Source organism: Lissotriton helveticus, chromosome 7 (assembly GCF_964261635.1).
Source record: "Lissotriton helveticus chromosome 7, aLisHel1.1, whole genome shotgun sequence".
NCBI lineage: Eukaryota > Metazoa > Chordata > Amphibia > Caudata > Salamandridae > Lissotriton > Lissotriton helveticus.
Window position 1 is genome coordinate 695,756,592 of NC_136068.1, and position 26,192 is coordinate 695,782,783.

Here is a 26,192-nt window from a genome sequence, read left to right on the forward strand (position 1 = left end):
TCACCTCTGTTTACATCTATATGTTTGTAACCACGCTGTAAAAAACGCATTTTGGTTTCTGTAAATTTCTTTTCCATTTCTGAATCCTCTGAGCAATTTCTTTTCATTCGTAACAGTTCACCGTACGGTATACTCTTCTTCAGATTTTAGGGGTGAAAACTCAGTCCGTGTAGTAGACTATTAGTTGCTGTTTTCTTTCTGTGGACTGTTGTTTGTATTTTATTGTCCTTGACATAGACCTTAGTGTCTAAAAATTCTATTTCCTTTGTACTAACTGTGCATGTGAATTTGAGGCCCACGTCATTTGAATTCAGAATTGGAAAGAAGGTTTTGAACTCTGATTCTGTTCCTTTCCATAATAGGAACAAATCATCAATAAAACGCAGCCATAATGCTATGTTTGCCATGTGATGGTCGTTTTCTTCTCTCCAAGCTATGCTCCTCTCCCACCACCCCATCATGAGATTAGCATAGCTTGGAGAGAAGGAAACTCCCATGGCTGTTCCACAACACTGTGCATAGATCTTTTTGTTAAAAAGAAATACGTTGTTGTATAGGCACATCGTTATCATTTCGATCAGCATCTTTGAATGTTCCAGTTCATTTAATGGTCGTTGTTGGAGAAAGTATCGGTTCGCCTGTATCCCCGTCTCATGGTCAATGGAGGTGTACAACGACACCATGTCGATTGTCACTAACAAGTATGTAGGTTGCCACTCGGTGTTCATCAATATGCGCAGGAAATACCCAGTGTCCTTTATATAGGAGCTGAGTGTAGGGACGATTGGAGCTATGAAATAGTCTACGTACGTTGAGATGTTCTCATACAAGCTCCCACAACTGGAAATAATGGGGCGTCCCGGTGGCTTGTTCAATGTCTTATGGACTTTCGGAAGAAAGTAAATGGTTGGAGTGATTGGATTGTCAACCATTAGAAATTTCTTCTCCTCTTCCGTTAGCAGTCCCTTGTTCTGCCACAAATCCAATTTCTTACTTAGATCCATCATGAGTTTGTGAGTGGGATTCCTTTGTAAGACTCTGTAATTCTTCATTTCACTTAATTCTCGCATTGCCTCCTCAATGTAATGCTGTTTCTCCAATACAACTATATTTCCGCCTTTATCGGCAGGTTTAATCTCGATGGTGTTATTGTTTTTGATGGATTGTATTGCCATGCGTTCTTTCTTGGTCAGATTTTCCCGGTTAGATGAGCTCACGTTGTTCTGCATTTTATCCAGGTCTCCCATCACTAGGTCATGGAATATATCGATCTTGTCCCCAGGGTGTAGGGCAGGGCAACATTTTGACTTCTTTTTTAATCCAGTAGCTACTCGTCTGTTTGTTTCTATTCCCATTTCTTCCAGAATCTGAGTATTAGGTGTTTGGGAGTCTGTTGTTTTGTTTGCCAATTCATATGCAACACGAAGCTGTGGTACTTCTGCTATTTTGTACATCAGTGAATCTTTCCCTTGTGTGGCTGATTCTTGGACAATTGATTTGCTCGACGGTAATTTCATGAAGAATTTTTGGAGTTTTAATTTTCTTATGTATTTGTAGAGATGTATTCTGGTGTCAATGGGATCCTGATGTTTTTCAGGACAGAATGGAAGCCCCTTGTTGAGGAGATTTTTCTCAGCTTCAGTTAAGATGTATCTTGATAAATTGATAACTAGGTCTGGGGTCCTTAGACCGGTGGCACTTATTTTCTCACCACTGTACGGGTCCTCAGATTGTATCTGCCGCTTCTGTCGCTTGCCTCTTCTTGTTTTTCTTCTTGGTTTCTTGAGGGAAAGAATCCCCTTCCCCTTGTTCTTGTTCGTCCTGGGCCGCGGCCTCGTGTCTAGCCCCAGTGTGTCTGCTGCTCTTGATAGAGTAGCTTCATCTCCTCTAAAAAAGAAAACTTTCTCACACCCATTGGTCTTTGCTCCCCCTCACTGAAGTCGGATTCTGATCCACTCGTTAGTTGACCGGTGGTTGGGTCAGTGTTTGTTTTCCATTATTGTTTGAAGATTTCGAATCTCTTTGCGAATGTTAGGATTGTTCCGAACTCATAATCATCCTCATCTCTGTGGAATTTTCGTTGTTTCCTGTCCTGTACTTCATTCTCGTGTTTGTCCAAATTACGTTCCATGTCAGATCTTAATTTTTTAATTACTCCACTGTCTTCTTTTGTTACTATTATTTGGCTCTCAATGTCTGCTATTTTCTGATGTAGCTCCCCTACTTCCTTTTTGGCATATTTAATGATTATTAACATCATATTCCACGAGCAGTCCATATTGTTCTTGCCCCACTCTTCAAGCATCTCAGGCTTTGTGCCCGAATGGTTTGGGAGCGTAAATGTGCGGAGCCCTCTCGGCACCATGTTACATTCCACATATTTTTCGAGGGTTATAATTTCCCATCCCCAAGATATTTCTTTGCGCATTCATTTTTCCAATTGCATGAAGAGCTGTTTGATAGTGGCCTCCTCAGCGTTTTTTGTTATTGCTGTTCCTCTCTGGAACATGCTCTCTGCTTTCGACATCCTTTTTGGCTCTTCTTTCCTCCATTCCTAATTGGTATTTGATTTGCTGTTATATCTGTTCACAATCTGTGCAGTGACCCGTGTTTGTTGCTCCTTGTCAGCTGTTGTTTGATGTTACGTTATGCTGGGACAACGTTGAGAACACTGAGGGTTCTATTCATAGAGCAGGGCAATAACTGTTTTCCCCAAAGCACGATCTGTTTCTGACCACCAAGAGAGGTGTGTCTGAAAACAGTTTGTTGTTTTCAAAATGGCGGGGCTGTCACAGTAGCCGATGTTTCTGCCTCCCACCTTATTGCAGCATGCTCAACATACTCCCGCAGACGCTCTCTTACCTGGGAGAATCCCGATCGTGTCCGCGTCCTCCGACCCAGCACGTTGGCGCTCTACTAGGTTTCTGCGGGGTGATGTGTTGTCTCGTTTTTCCGTTTCCCGTTTTCCTGGCTTGCGAAGTCCTGTTACTCTCTCAGTGGATGCCTCCAATAGCTCGCATCGCTTCTTGCTAATTTCACCACTCTATAATGACGGGTTCACAGGTTTGCATGCCGGGCTCTCCTCTGTCCGTAAGTTATTGTCTCTCAAGTTGTCCTGTAGCAGAGGGAGCACATATCAGTCAGTGCTCGCGACGAGACCAGGGCAGTGTCTCGTAAATTATTCCACCCAAAAGAATTCTCGCGGCACACCTCTTGGTAGTTTTAAAGATGGTTTATTTCAGATCGTGAAACCTCCTACGCGTTTCGAACCGTAGTTTCTGTTCACGGCAGTGTTACACAGTTGTCCCTTTTCCCTTTCTCCATTTATATCGCTGCACCCTGGTTCATGTTATGGTGCATTGTGGGCCATGTAGTGTGTGTTTTCACTTTCTTTCATTTCAATGAACTTTATTGACTGGCCAAATTGACGCGCTTGTGAATCTTCTTGGTGGTGATGTCACATTGCGGGATTTCCTGTATATCTATGTGCTAAGTATTTGTTGTCATCGGTAGTTACAAACACGCAGAGGCACTCGGTTGTCTTAAAAGCTGTGTCAAAAATCAGTGTATGTAAGACTGCCCCTGTGGGTAACAGTAGAGTAAATCTCTGGTTAGTGGGTATGTGTTGTTTGTGTCCGTCTTGTCCTGTGTCGTCATGGCAAAAGAAAGAACAACTTCATAAACCTCCCATCCAAAATTAAAGTGCATCAAACTCACAAGTGATATAAAACAATAAATGTGAAATACCAATGAAACATTGTACACAAATAGACATTCACAAATCCTTGTATATTGCTTGTCTTGGTGAGGAGAAATAGATGGAAGAATTGCGGATAAAGGTTAGGGAATAGGTGCCGCATGCCTGAGACAAAGCCCCTTCCTTTCCTCCTGTGAGAGAGAGAAAAGAGAATAAAAGACGAGCATTAGAATAGGAGTCCGAAAATCGTGCATCAATACAAGTATGTATATCACAATGAAAGTCCCCAGATACAGGACTGTAAGTAGTTACCTTGCATGATGTATCAGAGCGTAAATATGCATATATCTCTGTAGAGAGCTGTGTATTTCATGGGCTCTAAACTATCCCAGTACAAAAAGTGTGTACTGTGTAGGTGATGCTGTACATAGACGGTCACATATCTCAAGAACTTGGACTATCGCTATACGGGGGGGTGAAACCACCTATTGAGAAAGCTAGGGTCTACTCTTCTTCTAGGTGAATGGCCATCTCTTCATCCATGTTATGCCCATTTGGCAAGCGGGTACACATGCTGACGATGTGTCTGGATTCCTTTTGTCTGAGTTTTAAGGTACAATTACCTCCCTTTGGTTGAGGATCATTTGTTCAATGATGTAGTAGGAGATTTTCGTATGATCAGAAAAATGGTAAGACTCAAAATGACGGGCTATGGGATATTGTTTATCATTCTTATTTATGGCCCTGATGTGTTCCAGAATGTGCTTTTTTGCCATATGTGTGGTACTTCCTACGTATTTCAAGTCACATGCACATTGTAATACGTATATAACGAAAGTGCTAGTACACGTAAGGGACTGTTTGATCTTTATCATGCTGTTGGTGCTGGAATTCCAATATTCCTTCACCATGCGGCTATTGCAGCAGGCTTTGCAGTGTCTACAGGGGAAGAAACCACGTAGGTCCATCCCTTTGTGGAAGTCCTTACTGCTAAGGTCATTCTGAATGAGTAAGTCTTTCAGATTGCGTCCTCTCCTCTGGTGCCACATTACGATCTGGTAATGTGGCACCTTTGATAGAATCTCCTTTAAGGATACCCCAATTTTTTACAATGCATTTGCGAATTTGGTTGGAGTTGCCATTATAGTTAATATCACGCGTGTTTGATGTTCGTCACTCGTTTCCCCCTGGGTGGAGATGTTATCACCCAGTATGGTTTTTCATTCTACCAATTTCACCTTGTCAACTGCCATTTTCACGACCCAACCTGGGTAACCCCTATCTAGAAACCTTTGAATCATAATGGTTTTCTCTTTAATGTAGCCTGTGTCAGTACTGCAATTTCTTTTTGCTCTGAGCAGCTCCCCATACGGAATACTCCACTTGAGATTATCCGGGTGGCTGCTCAGAGCATGAAGTAGGGTGTTACCAGCAGTGCTTTTGCGGTGGAGTGTGTTTTCTCGCACCTGTACTTTAGTGTCCAGGTATGGGAAACGGCCACTACAACGCGGCCGTTTCCACGAATACATTAACCACACATGCATTACAACGCATGCATGGTTAACACGAAAGCCTTTACCAAGCATACCTTTACTACGAGCTATGTAGTAAAGGCATATGTGGTAAAGGTTCAAAATAAACAAGGGGGGGTTGGTGGTGTCTCCCCGCCAAATAAAAACCTCACCTGAAATCACGTCATATTATGCAGGCAATCGTCGTCATTTAAGAGGAAACGGAAAAAAACTTCACCACGCAAGAATTAGAGGAAAAGGTTAAAATCATTCCGTTGTAACGCATGCGTGGTAAAGGCATGCGTTGCAACGGAATGTGTTGTATAAACATACAACCCCAGGTATTCTACCTCTACACTGCTGATGTTACTGGTCAGGATGATGTTAGAGTCGTTTTGATCCAATTTTGTGATAAACTCAAGGGCCTGTTGTTTTCGAGACTGCCAGTCTGTGTTCCAAAGCACGAAAAGCCTTACCTGGTATACTGGCGCCCTTTGGTGACTGGGCACTGTGGGTGCTGACGCAGATACGGTGAGGTCTGTCCTGGCATGTTTAATTAAAAGTTCGTCTCCTCTGACCTCGTTGATGTGCCCAGCATGGAATCATATTTCGAGCTGCGGATGCATGTTTGTTTATGTGACGTTATTCGCACTGCCCAATTGACTAATGACTCATTTTAAACCACCGGTTTTCAATATATTAACCGTAGGAGCATTTGAAAATTCGAACTTTTACTTATGGCAGATATTTATGGACTTCGTTATCTCAAGGCCAACAAAGGGAATTATGGGCATTGTAGTTCCGTGGGGACAGCAGCTTTGAAGCACCACGAGTATCGGACTATCCTGAACATTATGCCATCATTGTGTTCAATATTGTTTACATTTGCAGGCTGCAATTTAATTTAGCTAGGCTCCATGGTTAACCGGACTAGTTTTTCAGAACAGGGTGGTTGTGTCCCGTGATTTTTTATTTAAGGCACAGCATTATATGTTCATTATTGCTTATTAGAAGTGCAGCTCGATTTTATTTACTGTATATGTTCGGTTTTTTTCTACACATAAACAGGGCAGTACGCATAGAGAAGAGTGGCTCCATATCAAATGTTCGCATGCCTCCACCTTGGGTAGATGTTAGAATCTGTGTCAACACATCGAGTTTTTGAACCTTGTTTTAATCCTACAGCAGAGCATGTTGATGGTAAAGAGCATTATGCCGACAATTTTTTTCACATCAACTTTGTGCTCATACATAGAATATTGAGGCTGGGTTAATTTTCGTTGTGTTTTATTAGCGAAATTGTGTACAGTCTTTCCTTTATGTCTACCCATATTTGAAGAAGAAAGGGGAGGGCTATATATACCTTTGAATGTTTGGAGACATTCCGATTGGTGACCTGAAACAACATTAAATTGGCCCCATACCTACAGACCTGAGTACGTGCCTCTTCTTTTGGAAGTTGGATTGGGTTGTGGATATATATATATATATATATATATATATATATATATATATATATATATATATATATATATATATATATTATATAATTTTAAAACCATTTAAAGAATGTACAGAATTATACAATGTTTCAATAATTAATATCAAATAAAAAAGTGCACACTATAGTTACACATACCTAGCAACCCACATTCAAAATATAATTAAAATAAAAAAAAATAACACAGTTAACATAGTATGTAATACAATAATAATAATACATTAATAGTTAATTGTTAATTAATTATCACTCAAATAACCTCCCAAGGTATCCCAGTAAAAACACAACATACACCTAATATATAATATAAAAAAAATGTATTCAATTATTTACATAATTACAAATAATTTACGTATTTTAAATAAAATTAATAATTAATTGAAATGTAATATTTACTTAATTCATTTCCCACCTTATACCCCTGCAAACCCAACAACCTGCACCTAAAATATACAATTAAAACATTAATTATTACACAATCTACATAATTATCAATTACATAGTTATTAATAAAGTAATATATAGTTATGATTCAATTGTCACTTAATTAACTACCTGTCCTGGTTGGATGTCAGAAGTGGTGAAGACATAGAGCAAAATTTGCATTACCTGCACAAAAACGTGATATTTGTTATGATATGTTTACCTTGAGAATATCGCAGACATTTCATATATGTATGTCTTCACTGTTAGTGTTATGTGAGTAGTGATGGGATGTAGTTATGAGTGACTATATTTGTGATGCCATTCCCTAGATATACAATCAAACCCAATGTGAGTTATTTACATTTATTGAGTAGCTACAAGTCATCTTGGTCACCAGCAACCAACTGACTTGCACAAGTTGTTGGAAAATGTAGCTGTCACCACTTCATCCAGAAAAGGCAGTGTCCACACCAGTTCACCAGCCCCTGGCATCCTAGAGAGCTTCCACATGGATGCATTACCAGCTTTGCTTTGAAAATGGCAGGGTTGCCAAAGTATCATTTGGGTGCCATCAATGTCACCTAATACCTAATGTTCTGTACTGATTCTAGTTATGGTTACTGTTGTGTGTCTGTGTTTAGAGAGTAGCTAGCAGTAACAGTGATTGTCCATGTGTAGTGTGTGACCTACTCCAAGGCTTGGCTGGAGTAAATTTGAGTCTGCTTGATCAGAAGTACAACGGATTAGATGTGCGTGTCAGTTTGGTGAATATCAAGGGGCTTACTTTTTTGTGAGTGTGTTTTTTTGTATTTCTGTCGGTCTACCTATGCTTTTCTTAATTTTACCTTTCTTCACCCATTTAATAGTATATATTCCCCATTTTCCGACCACTGCCACATCACATTGACACGAAGACCTTATACCTCCTTATGTGGAGTTCAACACACTTGTGGGGGAGAACTCTGCACATATGTTTTGGGAGCTGTGTTGGCAGAGTTTTCTGCATGGAGGTCAGTGAATTACCTGTGGGTAATAATAGTCATATTATTTGAGTAGTACTTTATGTACTCAAAAAAGCCTTGTTGAATAGACTCCATAGTTAATTTTATAGAAGCAGATTGACCTTGCCAAGAAGAAACCATGCAACCATATCTTCTGTATTTGGCAAAATATAGTTTCAATTTTCCTCTGTAAAATGTTATTTGCAGGCTATTACTGCCGATTGCAAATGTCATTCTCAGGCTTCTATTTCCCCCTTCAGAGAATTAATATTTCCTACAGGCCTTTAATCGAATTTTCTTGTGATAAGCTTGCCATTTGAATATAACATTGTCCAAGGTTAGGCCGTGCCTCCTCATTTGAGCTCGCCAGAGTTGCAAATCAGACATGTACGTAATTTAGAAGTCTCCAGGGGTCGCAACTGCGACCCCTGGCTTGCCCCTTGCGACCCCTGGCCCTGCCTTTGCGACCCCTTAGCCTCAAAGGTAGCAAAAGCAATGCAAGGAACAGGCAATAAACAGGGCTCTCTGAGCTTTGTTTACTTTCTGTCGCCTGCAGGGAACGTAATAGTGTAAAGGGCAGCCCAGGCATCTGGGCGGTGAACTGAAGTTGTGCATACAACAGTAAATGGGCCCATGTACAAGTAATCTACTGTGTTGATGTGTCTCTGGAACCAAGCGTTGGATGGAGACCAAGGTGGCTGGCATCTTGCATGAATTAGGGTACAGCCATGTTTCAAATAAACAAATGTGGCGATAGATGACGGACTTTGCCACACTGTAGGCAGTTTGGAAGGAGTGGCAATTGTGTGCAACAGGTGGTCACAGTAGGATAGTGGGCATATCTGTACAATTACAAGCTTGGAGAACAAAATCATTTGGTTGAATATCTTTCCCATGGAGACATTTTAGCTATTGAGGCATGGAAGAAGATCTGGACTCAGTCGGTGAGACCAAAGTAACTTCAATATATTGCTTCTTAATTTGGACCTCTGAATATTTGCCTGAAGCATTTACTGATGGCGTGAAGTCCTCCATCCAGTAGGATGTTGCAGATCATTCAATGATGTATTATCCTTAACATGATAAGCCCATAGAGTGGGAAGTTTGTTGGCTTTTTATTTCCTTTGACAAGTAGTGAAGAAGATGATCGGATACAGTGGCCTGCCTCATTAGAGAACTTGAAGTATTTACAAAGGACTAGACTTGTTTCTATATATCTAATTGGATGCGTTTATTACAGCCCAGTGGCTAACATCACAGTTGGTTTGATTACACGTCTTTCATGTTTTCACTGTATAGGGTATCTGGCAGAGATGCTTATTATCCCCTCTGTGTTTTCTGCAAAGGACATTTTTGGCAGCACCTCACTGAAACCAATATAGAGAAATAAAAACATAAAATGTTGCCTCTTCCAAATTGAAAATATCTTTTAAAACTCCCCAGTTGCTGCACATATATTCTAATGCTTACGAATTCTAAGAACAAAATAACAAACAAGTAATACACTTTTTTTTCTTCTTATGTCTGTATAGACCCCAACCAGGCAGGAAGGAATTGGGTGGCAGTACGACACCAGTTACCAATCCCCTGCACCTCTTTGTAACTGGAGGTCTTGTGAGTTGATAGAAGAAAACAAAGATGCCTAATCATATAAGGCGTTTCACTGCTCTTCTTTATTGTTATGCAAAAGAATTGAATTGAGTCCCATAAACTCATGAACCCATTAAGGAAAAGCCTTGTGCCGAAACACTGCGAGCTATACTGGCGATTCATTCCTTTACCAGAAAATAAAATGACTTGATAACTTGAATTAAGGCCACATACAAGGTCAATTACATGTGTGAGATTCTTGTGCTTCATTATGTGTAGTGTGGTTACATTACTTTAAATATGTGTAAATATATAGATGGGATGTTCTAGATTTCTTACACAAATGTCCTTTCATCTTTCAGTCTGCTAGCAGTCGTCAGGTTTTGAAAACAATTTCAAAAATGCTTCAGGAAAATGACAGCCTTAGAAGGAGACTTGTGATGTGCAATAAGGTATGTCAGGAGAGAAGGTGATTGGCCAATTAAAATATATGATGTCATATTAGAGAACCCACTAGTGCACTTTGATAACAAATGTATTTTCTCTTTTTGTACTAAGCTTTCAATTCATGAAAACCTTTTCAGTTTATATTTTCTGTCACTTTTACACCTTATCAGTGTGTCAAGTATTCAGAAGACACCTACGAAATCTGCTATGACTCTTTTTCGTGGTAGACCTGTTTTTACATGCAAGTTATAGTAGTGGCCCGTTATATTTCGTGCCTTACGACCGAGAATTGTTGCAGTTTACTTTCTGGCATACCATGTTTTGATACCCAGTCAGTACCGTGGGCCTTTTTAAGTGGATACAGGTACAGATGAAGAAAGTAATGCCTGTTATGTGCTAGACTCCGGACCTTTACCCACTGGCTCTTCCTGTGAGTTCCCCTTCATATGAGCTCCTTCAGCTTTGGATTTTGCATACCTTGTTATTAACATTAAATAGCAGTAAACCGTGTTAAAATGGCTAGAGGACTCAGCAACATTTCTTTAGTAGAACATCCACCTCATTTGAAAAAACCCGAACTTCAGCCAGTGCGGTGGAATTGCTGAGCTCTCCTAATACTACCCCTGTTTGCAGCTACAAGGCATTCTCAGCCTTATTCGGAAAAATGAGTCAAGCATGTGAGTTTATGAAAGATAGCAATGCTGGAGAAATGGAGGTACCGGTAACTAATTTCTTTGTGCGTGATGCTTTGAGGATAAAGCTTCATTCTAATTCATCACGAGTCTAAGTTTCTTAGCAACAACAAGGCACAAAGGCTAAGAGTTTTGTGCTTTTTATCGAACACAGCTCAAGCTCAATGTGTGGTGTTGGTAGTCCCTTTAAAAGGCAAGGTGTCTTACGTAAACATGGATCAAAAGGAAAAAGATTGACTAAATTAGAGGGTTTGCAACTAGTAAAAATACGTTTCCAATGTACTAAACCCACTAAGCAATCCCATTTGGCCCTCTTCGTCTTTAGGAATCTTGGTGGCTGCTTTAGGAGGAGTAGGCTGTGGTTCAGCAAAAGACTGTTTGTTCTCAATGAAGTTTTCAAAATTGTTTTTTTTAAGCTGTCCATTTCATTGAAGAAACTTAGTTTTAAAACAAATCCATTTTGAATTAGTTTGTTTGGAATGGTGGTCATCTATCCCTTGCAGACCAGCATCCCTGTGAAGGTAACCAATCTGAGGGAGATGCAAATTCCGACCTACCTAAATATTCATTTGGCAGGCCATTCAGCAACTCCCTTCGGATTTCTTGTTTTGAAAATTGACAGTTAATATTTAAGATTTAAGATTATTTAAGATTTTTGCAAATTAAATTACGGGTCGCAATTAGGCAGTGCACAATTTGTCACCATTTTTAGTGATCACTGCATTAGTCCATATTTTACATAAATGGAAGAAGCTCTCTGACTAAAGCCTTTTTATAGATGTATATATGTATTTTTATTTATATTTTTGGGAATATGTGTCTCTAGTCCAGACCCAACTAAATTTACGACACTGAGACATGTAGGTGAACATAGCTGTGGAACAACAGTGAAACAAGAACAGAGATACATGCACCTAGATACTGAGACACTGGCAAAGTATTTGAATATAGACAGTAGGCTACAGACAATAATAAACAGGCAAGGTCAGAGAAATACGTAATCTTCAGGAATTTGGAGCAGAAACTTATCAACATAGACTTTATGATACGAGGTAACAGATTCTGCGAGGAGGGGACACGGACTGGGTCAAAGGCATAGGTACAGAGAGACGGGGACAAGCGTGTACAAGGACAAGTTGACAACTTGAGGACACAGAGACATAGAATCATGGATGTAAACCATCACCATCATTTTCTTTATTCGGGTAATGCTGCCCGATAAGTTCACATAAATACAATTAACATAAAAACTTTAAAAGTAGTGAACCAATAAAATAAAAAAAGCTGTCACAAGGCCATTTATGAGCAGTTCTTAATCAATAAACATTGCTAGTCTTAGGATTTCATAAAACAGGCTACAGCCCAAAAACTCATACTTCTCGATTGTAATTGAGTATTAACACTACGTTAAGGAAGGCTGTTGAATTGGAAGGTGTAACTGGAGTATTTCTCTGGGTCATCTTGCCAACAGCAACGGGCAGTGTAATTCAGTATTCAGGGCCCTACACTGCTCTGTCTGGTTCGGCATACTCTGATTAAGAAGTGGGACAGAGCAATCACAATCAAGGGTGATATATTGGATCTGAGGATTCAGGAAACATCTCTAGAAACCCCAATCCCGATACTCCGACACAGCAGTAGTCTCTACTTCTTCCTGTGATTCTGGTAACGCTAGCAAAAGAATAATATGTGATTAAAGCATTTCTTGGTCTGGGGACAGAAAGCGCATTAGCCTGGATTAGTCTGGACTAGTATCATGTTGCCCCCATTTAGCAGTGAAGGGGCACAACAGTAGGGTCCCAAATCGAAATTCAATGTACAGGGTTTTTTCCAATGGGGGTTCAATGGAATCCATATATCCTTCCGTGAGGGAAGAATATTTTCAGAAAGTCTAGTGTCAGAGTACCCAAACTCCTGTCCCTGCTCAATTCTCCATCTATTATAGCTCCAGTAAATCCCCTTAAATTGTGCCTTAGACACACCGGAATGGCTTCCGGGTTAGTCCACGAATGTTTGCATCCCACCTTTGCCAAGTTATTCTTGATGTGCTAAAACCAGGGAATCCTAGAAACTCCAGACTGCTTCTCCAATCCCATCCAGTACAGAACTAAGTCCACTGAGGTCCATAGCTGTCACCAATACAGCAGATGTCTAAGGGCTGCTTTATGGGCGAAGGACCTATGGCCCAGATCTAACCATAATGACAGTAGTGGGGTACCAGTTGGGAGATTTGCCAAAGATTGTAAAAATGTGTTCTTGCCCACCTCCAATGTGGCAGCCCTCTCGTGTCCCCATAGTTTTCCCCCATGCAACGCTCCGCCTCATGCTTTTTGGTTGAAGATTTGGTTGGCCAGGGATGCTAGCCAGAAACCCTTAAAACCCTTCAGGATGCCCCCTGCATAATGTTCGAGATTCAGCTTGCTCTTATAGATCTGGGCAGACCAGCCAAAGTTCTCTATCAAGGTGTGGCCCAAATACTCAAAGGTACGGATGCTTTCAAGAGGAACACAATTGAGAGATGGGTGAGGGTGGGTTGTGTGGCTAGGATTAAAAACCATATACTTGTTGTTTTGGACGTTGATCTCAAGCCCTCTCTGCTCACAGAAGACACCAAACTGGTCTAGAAGATTTTGAATGCCCATAGGGTATTTGGATACTAGTAGAGTATCATCTGTGAACAAATGGGCTGGGATCTTCATACCCACTAAACTCAGGCCATCATGATTGCACTTCTCTAGCTGGGCTACCAGATTGTTATGTGTAGTCGAAACAGGGCTGGGGCAAGAACACAGCCCTGACTAACTACCCCCTCGTGACTGGTATCTATGGTGTTAGCTCCCCATGTTTGTCATATCTAACCTGCACATAGTTCATCTGTTGCAGCCTCCTGATGACATCAACAAGATAATTTGGGAGACCTTGTTCATTTAGAACTTCCATAGAGCCTCCCTTGGCATGAGGTCGAAGGCAGTATGGAGATCGACAAAAACCCCAAAGAGCCAACCACCTCCCAAAGCGGCATGCTTCCAGTTTATAAGTTGTAGTCGGAATACTTGATCGATGGTACTGGTCCCATATCTAAACCCTGCTTGGAGGGGAGTTAAAATACCCATGCCGTCAACCCACTCACACATCCGGTCCAACATTATACAATAAAAAAGCTTTTGGGAGCTGTCAATAAGGATGATTGGCTGACAACTCGATAGCAGGGGGTGTGAGCCTTTCTAAAGGATTGGAAAAATCTCGGCCTCTGCCCAAGTAGGTGGAGTAGGTATGTGTAGTAATATTCTTATTATTTATATATATATCTTGTACATACCTGTAGTTCTCCTTTAAGAATTAGTTACTGGAGAGCTTGTTATTTCTTGAAGTAACTCCATGGTGATAGAATACCGTGGTGTGGAGAATGGTCAGTGGCATCTGACTGATTGAACCATTTGGATGGGATATTGTTTCCTCTACATTAATTCTTCTTCATATCAACCTAATCTGTTCCAGCATCCTGATTTTAATCCATTTTTTACAGTAAGCCATCCAAAATACAATTAAAATACTTAGCAAAATACAGGACCTAGATTACCTTATCTGCCTTAACCAAATCTCCAGGCACCTTGTCTAGTCCCGGAGATTTTCCAGGAGTGATCCAGTCTATGGCATTAATAACCCCCCTTACAATGATAGGGGTAAATTTACATACAATCAATTTAGACTGGGCCTCCCTAGGTAGATCATTCTCTGCATGGACAGTCAGTCCTGGTGTGATAGTGTGACCCTCAACACTTCCAGGGTACGTCCTTGCCTCATCAGTGGCCCTCCCATCATACAACCCAAAAAAGTGATTAATCCATGCTGCTGCCGAGATGTTAGAATTCAACGTGGCAGCTAAATTCGAAGTGCCATCAGCCAGAGTATGCCAGAACAGCCAATGGTTTTTCAATTTCACAGCATTTAACAGAACTTCCAATTTCTCCCTCTCATATTCACGTTTAGACTTAGCTAACAAGATTTTGTAATAGGCCCTTGCTTCCTTGATTGAGTCCCTCTTGCTGCTCCTAATGGCACATGAACGTGATCTCCTGGTGCCCTACAGTTTTTATTGTACCATGGAGCCACTTTAGCCTTGTTAGGAAGAGATCTATATTCTACCATAAAAAGGTCTTTAAATGTACGACCCATGGAGTTATGAATGGTATCAAGATCGCACCCATTGGAACTGCTGTCAGGGCATTCCCCCCATCAATAGGATTGCTTCCAAGGCAGTAGTAATAGCCTCATAGATCTGTTTTTGGATAGTACCAATTGAGGCGATAACACACCACCTCAGCCTTTGGCGATTGCTTGAGGAAACGAGCCTCCTGTCAAATGGTTCATAAGCCCTAGAGGAGGCATTGGTCCCCAATGAACGAAGTGTGAGGTCCAGGGCTTTGTGATCACTCTCTTTCTGCTGTAATACTTCCATGAAAACAAGTAGGGGCCATAACCTAATGTCCAGCAGAATGTAATCCAGAATATTCTGCTACAGAAGCATGGAAGTTTGCACTACAGGAGCAGACACTGGTTGCATCGATTAAGGCATGGGGACACAGACATGGGAATTCTGGTCACATGGTCCTTGAGACTCATCAATTGAGACTATGTTGCAATAGAAGGGGGATCTACAAAACTAAAGGGAAATGGACAATTGTACACAGAACAAGAGACACACAGATTCTTAGTGCAAGACTTAGATATGGCAACAAAAGTCACATACAAAAATGTTAACATAAGCAGAAGAACACAGAGAGCACAAACCAGACAGGAATACTAGAACACAGAAGAAGGGAACATTGAGACAGGGGACGGGAACACTGACATAAGCATGTGTCCTTTGGGACTCAGACGCTAAGACATAGAAGAAGCATTAAGGATTCTGGAAAAAGAACAAAGCACTGGCTTGGGGATTCAATGATGAGGACACAGACCCTTGGTTTAAAACCTTGGTTCAAAGACGCTAACGTACACACAAAATAACAGCTGCAGTTTCTGAATTAGCATTCCATTTTACAATAGCCATTAGCCACTAACAGTCAAGGAAATGTTAAACAGCTTGCTTTTGCAGAACACAAGGTAGATACAGAACAAACATTTCTAAGTCCATGGACCTTATAAATACTGCCTGCCTAAGTTGAATTTCTATGATTCAAGTCTTGAGACTTCCAACTTGTTTTAGAAGAGCCAGGGCAAAATTGTTGATGCTGTGTTTGGTTGGAAAAATCATCTCCAGCTCCTTCAAAGCTGAGCTACCTCACACTTTAGAGAGCAGGATGAGTCGCTAGCAAATGGCTGTCTTTTTTCGCATCAGACCCTTTCAACATACTTAAATCAGCCAATACTTTTAAGGGCCTGATTTAGAGTGTGATGGTAAATGTAAATGAAAATTAACCCTGGGTGTATAACTCCTCTACGCCAGTAGAGTTTGTGGAGATTTCCCTACTGCGTGCTCCCTGGCGAACGCGGAGTTAGGCAAAACCCTGCCTCCGTGACGGTTCGGAGTTTGCCGCTCATTCCCCCCTCCCAATTGCTTTAAAATGATAAAAAGAAGGCACCTACCTGTGTTTCTGCCACCTCCCCTGCCTGGCTGCTCTCCTTCCTGCTCCTCTTGCTTCCTTCTATATTAAATAAAAACACTACGTTGCATGCACATGCGCAAGACTTACAATGTAGTGTTTTTTTCAATGAACAAGGACACGAGGCGATGAGGAGCAGGAAGGAGAGCGGCCAGGAAGGGGAGGCAGCAGAAACACAGGAAAGTTCCCTTATTTAAAATCATTTTAAAGCATTTGGGAGGTGGAAGGGAGCGGGTAGGGAGTGGAGCGGAGCGATGCGTAGCTCCATGGAGTTTTTTCAAACTCCTTTGAGCTACGTGAAGAGGCACGACTCCAGCTCCGCCCACCCCTAATGAAAATCCTCCCTCTGAAAAAAATAAATAAAGGGTACTTATGGAGAAAAACCGACCAGTGGAATTTCCTACATTATAGGTATAGTATGGTGGATGAAATTAAGTTGATGCGTTATACTCCTTATTTGGCATTTGTTCTAGAAACTGGAGGATTTTGAGTTGCCAGTAAACACAATCATGCCGTTAGGTCCTTACTTAGAGTTTGTTTGGCTGGAATTCAAACCATAGCAGCACCACATTTCAGGAATCCTGATGGTTTGGCAGGTATTTTTGCTGAAACTGAAAGAGTGACCGCCCACTATGCAGTGGTGGACTGGTATGTTTTTTTTATTTTATGTAGTCAAATCACAAAGCTGTGGGTTCAAAGCTCAGTGTCACTGACATGCTGCATGGTTTCTCTGATCTTGGTGGACATTTGAGACTTTTTTTTGTAACTCCTACCTCTATTTCTATGCATTCTTGCTACGGGGAGGCAAAAAGCAAGCGACCATGCATTGGAAGAGACTTATCCCAAATATGCATTCCCATGCCATGTCTTCCTGTGAATGCTCTATAGCATTCCTGGCCTCTAAATCAAGCAGGGATTTGAGTGTTGTGTGGACACAGCTTCCACCAGTTTTGGGAAGTTTCCACTTACCGCCCTCCAATAAATAGCCCTGGTAGTCTTTTAAAGCTTGGGGGACATTTAGTCAAAAGTTTGTGGGCAGCTCCTTCACCTTGGTCATCATTCCAATCTAGAAAAAGAATTGTCAAGGTCCATGCCCTATAAACAAGATGTTATGGCTCACTTAAGTGTTATATACCTCCTTTTCTTGAACCTCTGGAGACACTTAACTCTGCAGCAGGGGAAGGATTTCTCAAAGCTCCTACCAATGGTCCTTGATCATGCAGTACTCTTGTAGTTCGTGTCATTGTCTTCACCGGCTATGAATTACAGCTCATACCACCATCTATGACATATGCAAAGTGTTACCAACTTCCAGTGTTAGTCTGGGGTTCATAGGCTCCTCATGCTGTCGACCATAGTGAAAAAGTGAATTATACTTTTGCCTATTATTTATCAGTACAGTAGAGGAATCCAGACAATTTTCAACAATATATTTTGCTCCAGGAGTCAGAGGTTGAAACTAGCATAAGTGTGGCTTTAGACCAGATCACTGATCAGGGAACTAGAAAGACAAATATTTCCTTGAATGTTGAGAGAGCCAGCACAGGTTTGATCTCATCCAGACTTTGAGTATAGCATAGTGTTTATCTTCTTTTTTTAAATTGCCTTTATTGGATTTTTACATTAATAACAAACAAAAAACATTTGCATATCATCCACGAATAGGAAAGAAAAAAGAGACATGAGCACATCACCAAGGCGTGTTAGGTAAACATCATTGCTATATCGATTAGTCATCATAGGGTTAAGCAATTATCAGGGCCCTAAATATTTACAGAAGCATAGGTGAACATGACCCATAGTATACAAAATAGACCGGTGTATATATCGGGAGGGGTATCTCTTGGTGGTATCCTGTTCGGTGGACTGATGTTAAGTGAGAAAGGTTAGTCAATTATCCTTGGGCGTGAGGTGACGGGGTGGAGGCGGGCATAGTCTTTGCCCACTTTTTCACATCGGCTCATGCTCCCGAGGCAGTCTGAGGGAGTGAGTGGGCGGGCGCTTCCCCAGTGTAGTGCTCTTTCCCACTTACCCAACAGTAATGCCAAGGAGATCAGGCGACGGACAGAGCAAGGTACATTACTGGTTCATCGGAGGAACCTGTGACTCATTGGGTATGGGAAACACGGATCCAATTTGGTGCTCTGCCATATTTTACATTGAAGATGTGTAGCACAAAAGTGAGCGACTTCATCAGCATATACGTTCCCTCTAGTAACAAAGTTGTCTCCTTTTTCATGTGCTGCACTATTAATGACAGCCACTTTCCTTGGTAATTGCAATGCTTCCAGCAGTTATCTTGCATATTCCCGATTCCTAATGGGAGACCCTGATGACGTTAGGAACCCTTTCTGCAACCATAGCTGTCCGAAGTCATGAACCACACCTATACCCCACCAGCTATCAGTATAGATGATGATTCGGAACGGTTCAGGATTTCGACATGCACGAGGCAAGGCAATGATTCCAGTTACCTGTGCAGTGTACTCCTTGTAAGTAAGCAGCTTCCACCACTCTAGAGATGGTACAGACAGCAAACACCCCTCTTAAATTTCCTTCATTGTCTCGTAGGCATGAACCATCAACAAAAAGGGTTTGATCGGGATCAGACAATCGGTTATCAACAATGTCAGGTCTCTCTTTGGTGCAAAGCTCAGTAACATCCAGACAGTCATGGTTTCCACAATCTTCCCCATCAGCATTCGGAACAGGTAACAAGGTATCAAGATTTAACACAGAACAACATTTTAAGTCACATTTTTGCCAGCTAGCAAAACCTGCTCCGATCTTGTCAACCTGTTATTTGTCAAATGCTGTGTTTTGGTTCTTGTCATCAGGAGCTCAACTGAGTGTGGTACATATACAGTAGGTGGATGACCCATCACAATGCTCTCACATCGTTCAATGCTGATACCTGTGCAGCAATGGATTGGAGATATCTATGAAATGCTGAAGCTACAGGATCTCATGTAGCTGAGAAATAGGCCACTGGTCTACGGGCATGTTCATCTCTCTTTGTGAGCACAGAAAGAGCACAACCCTCTAGCTCATGACAGAATAATGAGAATGCTTTCTTGTAATCTGGCATTCCTAAGGCTGGAGCGTGACATAGATACTCTCTCAATTCCACGAAGGCAAGCAAGCAGTCGTTATCCCATGGAACCGTATCACACACGTCCTTTTGAGTCAGCATCTGCAAAGGCTCCGCCATCATAGAGAAGTTAGGAATCCATTGCCGGCAGTAGCCAACCATTCCCATAAACATCCTGACCTCTTTCTGGGTAGTAGGTGGATTAATTTTCGTGATCGCCTCCACTCTTTCTGGTGACACCTTTCTCTTGCCTTTTTCAATTCGATGACCCAAATACTGTTCTTCGTTCAGACAGTACTGAAGTCTGCTCGGAGAGACCTTATGCCCATTGTCAGCCAGATGGTTCAGTAAGGCGATAGTATCGTCCTTACAAGCCTCCCGTGTTTCAGATGCAATGAGGAGGTCATCTATGTACTGGCCTATCACTGAGTTTTGAGGCAGAGTCAAGCTCTCAAGGTTCTTTTTCAGTACGTGATTGAATATGAATAGACTTTCAGTATACAACACGTTAAGACACAATTCTCTAGATGGAAAGCAAATAAAAATTGTCTTTCCTCATGCAATGGAATGTAGAAGAATGCCTGACAGAGGTCAATCACTGTGAACCATTCAGCCTTGCAAGGAATTTGAAACAGGATCACAGATGGATTCGGTACCACAGACAACATAGAATCACAATGCTATTGACCTTTCTAAGGTCCTGAACAATGTCATATTTCCCGCTTGGTTTCTGCAATGCCATGATGGGGAAATTGCACAGACTTCCCAGGATCTCCTTTAGAATGCCCTCTGCTATAATGGACTCAATTACAGGTGTAATTCCTGTCACCTTTTCTGGGGTCAGGTTGTACTGAGGAGTTCTCTGTAGTTTTCCATTAGGCTTAATCTGTATGTGGACTGGCTCGACTCCCCGAATCGGTCTGATTTTCTCCACAGAGAAGTCCCATACCACTGGAGAGACAGTGTCTCTCAAATCCAGCGGCATGTCCTCCACTGTCAGTAAAGGAAACATAGCTGTGTAATGGTTCTGATTAGCCAACTTGAAAGCAATGACTTCATCATTAGTGTGCAATTCAGTTCCCTTCAGTGTACAATAGATGCTACAATTCAATGTGCACGGGGCGTGGTCTGGCCATGACCAGAGATGGCTGCTTAACTCCGGAGTTTCGTGCTGAGAAGGGCCCCAGATGGCAAGATATCTTGAAAGCCTACATACACATGAAACATATTTATAAAACAGTGCAATGTACGTTAGACATTTAAATGTTAAGACAGATAAAAGTGGGAATAGCCCAAGATAAATTATCTAAAAATGAATTAAATTGAAACTGAGAGTCTCTTGCAACGAATCAACCATGAATGTTTTAAAAACTTAGAAACACCACAAACTATTAAAGGGGCGGAATCAGTCATTAGAATCCGTAATGCGACCAAATGCCTACGTGTTCCCAGGCGTTTAAAAAGAGGTTTGAGCCAATGTCTCCTAGGTTTAATATAGTCTGGGCACTCAAAAAATATATGTGCTACAGTTTCTAGCCTAGATGGGCAAAAAGCACAGAAGGACGTTCGATGTGCACCATTCCATTTTGATACAAAGGCCCCAATCGGAAGGGTGCCTACCCTGAATTTATAGTACAAGGACCTATCAGCTGGCAGGGAGATTAGGTCCAGAAAGGGTTCAAAAACAGCCACATCCTTTAGATTAAAAAAAGATGCAGTCAAATTGCAATGGTGTTGGTTCCTGATAAGTTTGCCAGAGACCCACTCCCAGTATAACTTTTTGAGGTCAGCCTTTGGTGGAGCAGATTTTGAGATCCAACAGTCCCCCAAGCCCAACTCCCCCAAAAGACTTTTAATGTCCCTCAGCCACTTGATCTTGGCCCAGCCTCCCATGTTCATTATCTCTGCCAGGCCGTCGGCATAGGACTTTAGCTCCGGGACCCTCCAAATGCGGGACCAAAGAAGCAGTGGTCGGAGGCGAGCCTGATCTTTAATACTCTTGCAGCCAACGTCCAGGAGCACCGGGACTGTCGGGGTACTTGAAGGGAGGGCTAGGAGGTCCTTCAAAAGTTTGTTCTCAGCCTTAGTGAGAGAGTCCATGTTGCAATGACCCCATAATTGTGCCCCGTACAATGCTGATGTTACGCCTCTTGCCTTGTAGATCTCAAATGCAGGACTCACCGCTTGTCTCGGAGATGCTCGAAAGTCTCTAAGCAGAGCACCTCCTACCTTTTTATGGTTAAGAACCATCTTATAAATGTGGGCGGACCAGTTCATATTGTCAGTTATACGAAGCCCTAGGTAGTCGAATTCGGAGACTTTCTCCAAGGGGGCGGTGTTCAAGACAGGCGGATTTCCCAGTTTCCTTGGGGGGTGCAAAATCAAATATTTAGTCTTTGCCACGTTTATGACCAAACCCCTAGATACACAGAAATCCTGGAAACGGGTCAATAGCTTCTGTAGGCCCTGGGGAGTTTTTGAAATAAGGAGAGTGTCATCTGCAAAAAGCAGAGTAGGGATCCTTACTCCCCCCAGACAGGGTGCGTCCGCTGGTTCTTGCTGGAGAGGCTCAACCACACCGTTTATGTACAACGAAAAGAGTGTGAAATGCCTCCCTGTCCTGTAGACAAGCCACGGACCTGAATGCTAGTGTCTTGGGCCTGACTGGAGCCTCCTTCCCGGTCACGCACTGCAGATAGTGGGAGGGGCCTGCAGCAAGACCCGCAGCCACTGCCCACAGTGAGAAGAAACACTTGCCCGTTTCAACTGGCACTGGGGCTTTCCACAGTAACCGACCTCTTATTGCCCACTACTTCTCCTGCGGCCCTTGGGGCGCACCGAGCTCGACCCCCATGCACCACGACTCCCACCCACAACGCGGGAATTCACACACCCTCTCTGCTCCGTCATTCAAAGAGGTAGCGACACCATCTGATGCGCCCGCATACAGCACGACCCTGGGAGAGCCTACTGCACTACAAGTAAAGGCACACTCAGCAAGCCACACAGCATGGATACCTCAACGTGCCGCAGGCAGGATTTCTGACAGGGGGACTGCTCCCCAGGTGTCAGGACCAAGGCTCTCCAGGCGATAGTCTTGCTCACACTGGAGCACGACAGGGACAAGTCACGCTTCCCCCTGAAACCCACGCCTTGGAACCTGATGAACTGAGCCCAACATGGCTTGCCAGAAGTACTACCGTCGTAATGCTGAGCCTGGCCCTATTCGTGACCACCAAAGGCATAGCCGCACCCTCTTCGCTCCCAAGTCCTGGACCCAGCCTCGCTCACTCTTGCACCCATACCCCGCCGAGACCCACACTGGGAGGCCTGCCGGGACCCAGTCGTGTGCCGCATACCCCTGCGCCTCCTGCCGTCTGCGAGTCTTCAGCTCTATTCCCCTTCACTCCCACTTTGACCCTCCTTTGCCAATTGCACTGCATCGGCACGGGCGCCAACTGCCCCCAGGTGGGGATGCTGGGACCCCAGCCCCACAGGCGACACCCAAATTAAAATGGTCGCTCATTCACCCGGCCCCTCTTTCCCCCTCTCCTCCCTCTTTCATGCGCAGTCGGAGGTTCCTTGCCACCTCTTCTCCGTCCCTAGAGCTTGCCTTCTTCCCCCGCACGAACGTTACACCAGCCTTGGCCACCGATTCGTGGGTTCAGTGTATGCCCAGACAGGGGCCAAAAGCTCCTTCTTTCTTCTCCTAAACCACCTGCTTGTCGAGATTGAAGCATCTCAAAACATCATTGGAGGAAACTGGAATCACGCCCGTGACGCGGTGCTATACAGGATGGACCCTTGGACAGTGGGAATGACGGGGACAGAGGCCTGCTGGGAGATAGCGCCTCGGATTACGGCCTCATGGATTATTAGCGCCATTGCCACACGACAGGCAGGGAATATATTTTTCTGTCCGTAGTCTATGTTACCTAATCCAGAATGGACTACTTCCTAGTCTCATTCCGCTGTGGCACTCGTCGGGGACTCCGGAATCTTGGAGGCTGCTCTCTCCGACCACTCACCAGTCCTGTTGTCCCTCGACGTGGGCCTAGCCTCCCTGGGACGCAAACCGTGGCACCTGAATGTGCAGAGATACCACTCACCTCAGGGCAAGACCCAATTATGAGCCCACCTGTCTGCTAACCTGGTGGACATCAAGATATCAGTAGACTACTGCAGGATATTATGGGCGGGCGCAAAAGCAACCATTTGCGGGTAGCTGATGAGAGATGCAGCCGTGGCCAACGAACTAGTGTCCCTTCGTCGGACTGAGCTGGAGGGTCAGATTTCCTCCCTCACCCTCCTTTACTCACTCATCCCTCAGAACCCAAACACCACCGTCTAGAGCAAGGGGGTTTGTAGGGCGTATTCAGCTTCAGGGTTCCTCTCAGATACCTTTCAAATCTGGAGAGGCACCCTTAAGGGTTGCCCACTCTCGCCCCTCTTGTTCTTACTGCCAAAGGAGCCCTTGGCTTCTGTCATTCGCCACTCGTTGCTTATAGCGGGCATACATACCCATTACGAGTGGCCTCTCTAAAATATATCTATAAGCCAACAATATTCTGCTTACACTTAAGGATATCCCACGCTCTTTACCAGCATTACAAGAAGTCATCGAAGACTTCGAATCCCTATACGGTTACAAGGTGAATTGGGACAAAAGCAAGGCCCTTCCACTCTCCTTAGGCAACACCAAAGCGGCAATCCATGGCTACCCTTTCCAATAGAAATCTTAACGGTGCAAGTGGTTGGGGATCCTGGTTAGGAATGGTTGTGGATAACCTGACACCCCTGATCGCACAGATGAAATCAGACTTCGACAAACGGTCCCTTATGGGATTTTCGATGTGGGGCAGAGTACAGATGCTAGAATGGTTCAATTTCCACGCTTTTCCTACACCTTAGGAATGCTACCCATCACAGTGCCTCTAACTACTCTACGCCGCATTGAGAGCAGAATATGGGACTTCGTTTGGTGTTCCTGCCACCGTCGCTTAGCCGCGTCCAAACGTATGGCCCGCCGCTCCTGTGGTTGGCTAGACCTACCATCGGTAGAACACTATTCTTTAGCCCTTCATCTCTTTTAGCTCGCTTATCTGCTCCCGGATACGCCGGACCCCCCACAGTGGATCGCAGCAGAATGCTCATACCTCGCCTGTAGTGATGGCCTTGGCCCCATAACTGGGACTACACACCCCAACTACCTCCTCCATATCCTGTGATATAGGCTACATACAAGGCAAGGTACAGTGCACACCGCCTTTTAGGCATAGACCTCTGTCTACTCACCAAGGCACCGATATGGGGCAATGACAGCATCCATATAAACGCCCGTTGGCCCAAATGGGAAGAAGCAGGCATACGGACCCCGACCAGGTGTTTTCTGGACAGTGACTTGAAACCTTTAGTTCAATTACTTGAGGAATTTAGGTTACAGTTGCAGCAGGCCTGGCAGTACCTGCAACTGTAGCACTGCCTGAGGCGACGTCTTGGTCCTCACCCTTGGGCCCTGCAATCCTTTCGGATAGTGGACTATCTGTCAGTGTGGGACTGGCACAAGGGAGTGATGTCGGGACTCTATGGCACATTTACAACACTAGTCTCACTACTCCTGCATGTCCTCCGCGCTAAGTGCCAGGCCGCCTACAATTCACTGTCGAAGAAGAGGACTGGGTGGAGGGTATGGAGGCCCCGGATAAGGGAACTCGTGAGGCCATGTTGAAATTCTGTCTTTTTAAGACTTTCCATGAGTTGTACTGGGCCACTACTAAGCTGCAGAAGGTTGTCCTCCTGCCTCATTCGAGGTGTTGGAGATGTCCGGACACACACTGTGACCTCTCGCACATTCTTCACGATTGCCCTTCTATTCAACCCTTCTGGTCCTATATCAGGGACACCTTGGAAGGGTCCATGGCTTCACGCCTCCCCCTCACCCCCCTTCATCCTTCTGCACAATATCAAAGACTCCCCGGACATCACTCGCCCACAATACTGCCTCCTAAACACAGCCAAGCTTTGCATCCTTTGGCAGTGGAGGTCGTCCACTTCCCCCCTTGCAAGAGGACTGGATGGGGGCGATGATTCAAACAGCGTCCCACAAACGTGTTATTTAAGACATGCAGGATCAGGCGGAGGTGTTTGCACAGACATGGGCTCCCTTTCTTCGGGAGGCCCCACACTAGTGTCCTCTCCAGATGTTATTGGCCCACCTGTCCAGATTGCAGCAGATGGCGGTCAGTTCAGCCTCACTCCTCTACCTCACTTCCTCATCCCTTGCAGAATCTCCCAGTCACACCCCACATTAGCCTCTCCTCTCCTCCTTCCCCCTTTCCCCTCCCTCCTTTCTTCCTCTTTGCATGTACACTCGTACCCCTGTCCCCCTTTTCAACCCTTCTCCCACCCTCCCCCATGCCCCCCTCGTCCCACCATTCCTCTTAACCCCTCAATGCTATTCCCTTACCCCTTCCTACCCACCGCTCCCGTGTTTAAGCTCCCTCCGCCACCATCAGACACGTAGGCAGACACCCGCTCTCCGTATCTGGTACAGGCAGATGCCACAGCGCATTCACTGTTCTGCACACCGATCTCCTCCCCTGGGACACTGCCCAGGCTGTTTCCTCAGCA

At 43.8% G+C, this 26,192-nt stretch overlaps 1 protein-coding gene across 2 annotated transcripts in view; it reads left to right on the top strand.

Annotated features, from left to right (window-relative positions):
- LOC144766978 (uncharacterized) overlaps positions 1-26,192 on the top strand; it is a 353,584-nt gene that overhangs the window by 149,749 nt on the left and 177,643 nt on the right. The window contains exon 3 of one of the 2 annotated variants that reach the window (XM_078650649.1): positions 10,089-10,178. The exons of the other annotated variant lie outside the window; for it this stretch is intronic. Within the exon in view, the coding sequence (XP_078506775.1) occupies positions 10,089-10,178 (90 nt within the window). The remainder of the gene's footprint in view (positions 1-10,088; positions 10,179-26,192) is intronic. 2 annotated transcript variants of the gene reach the window in all.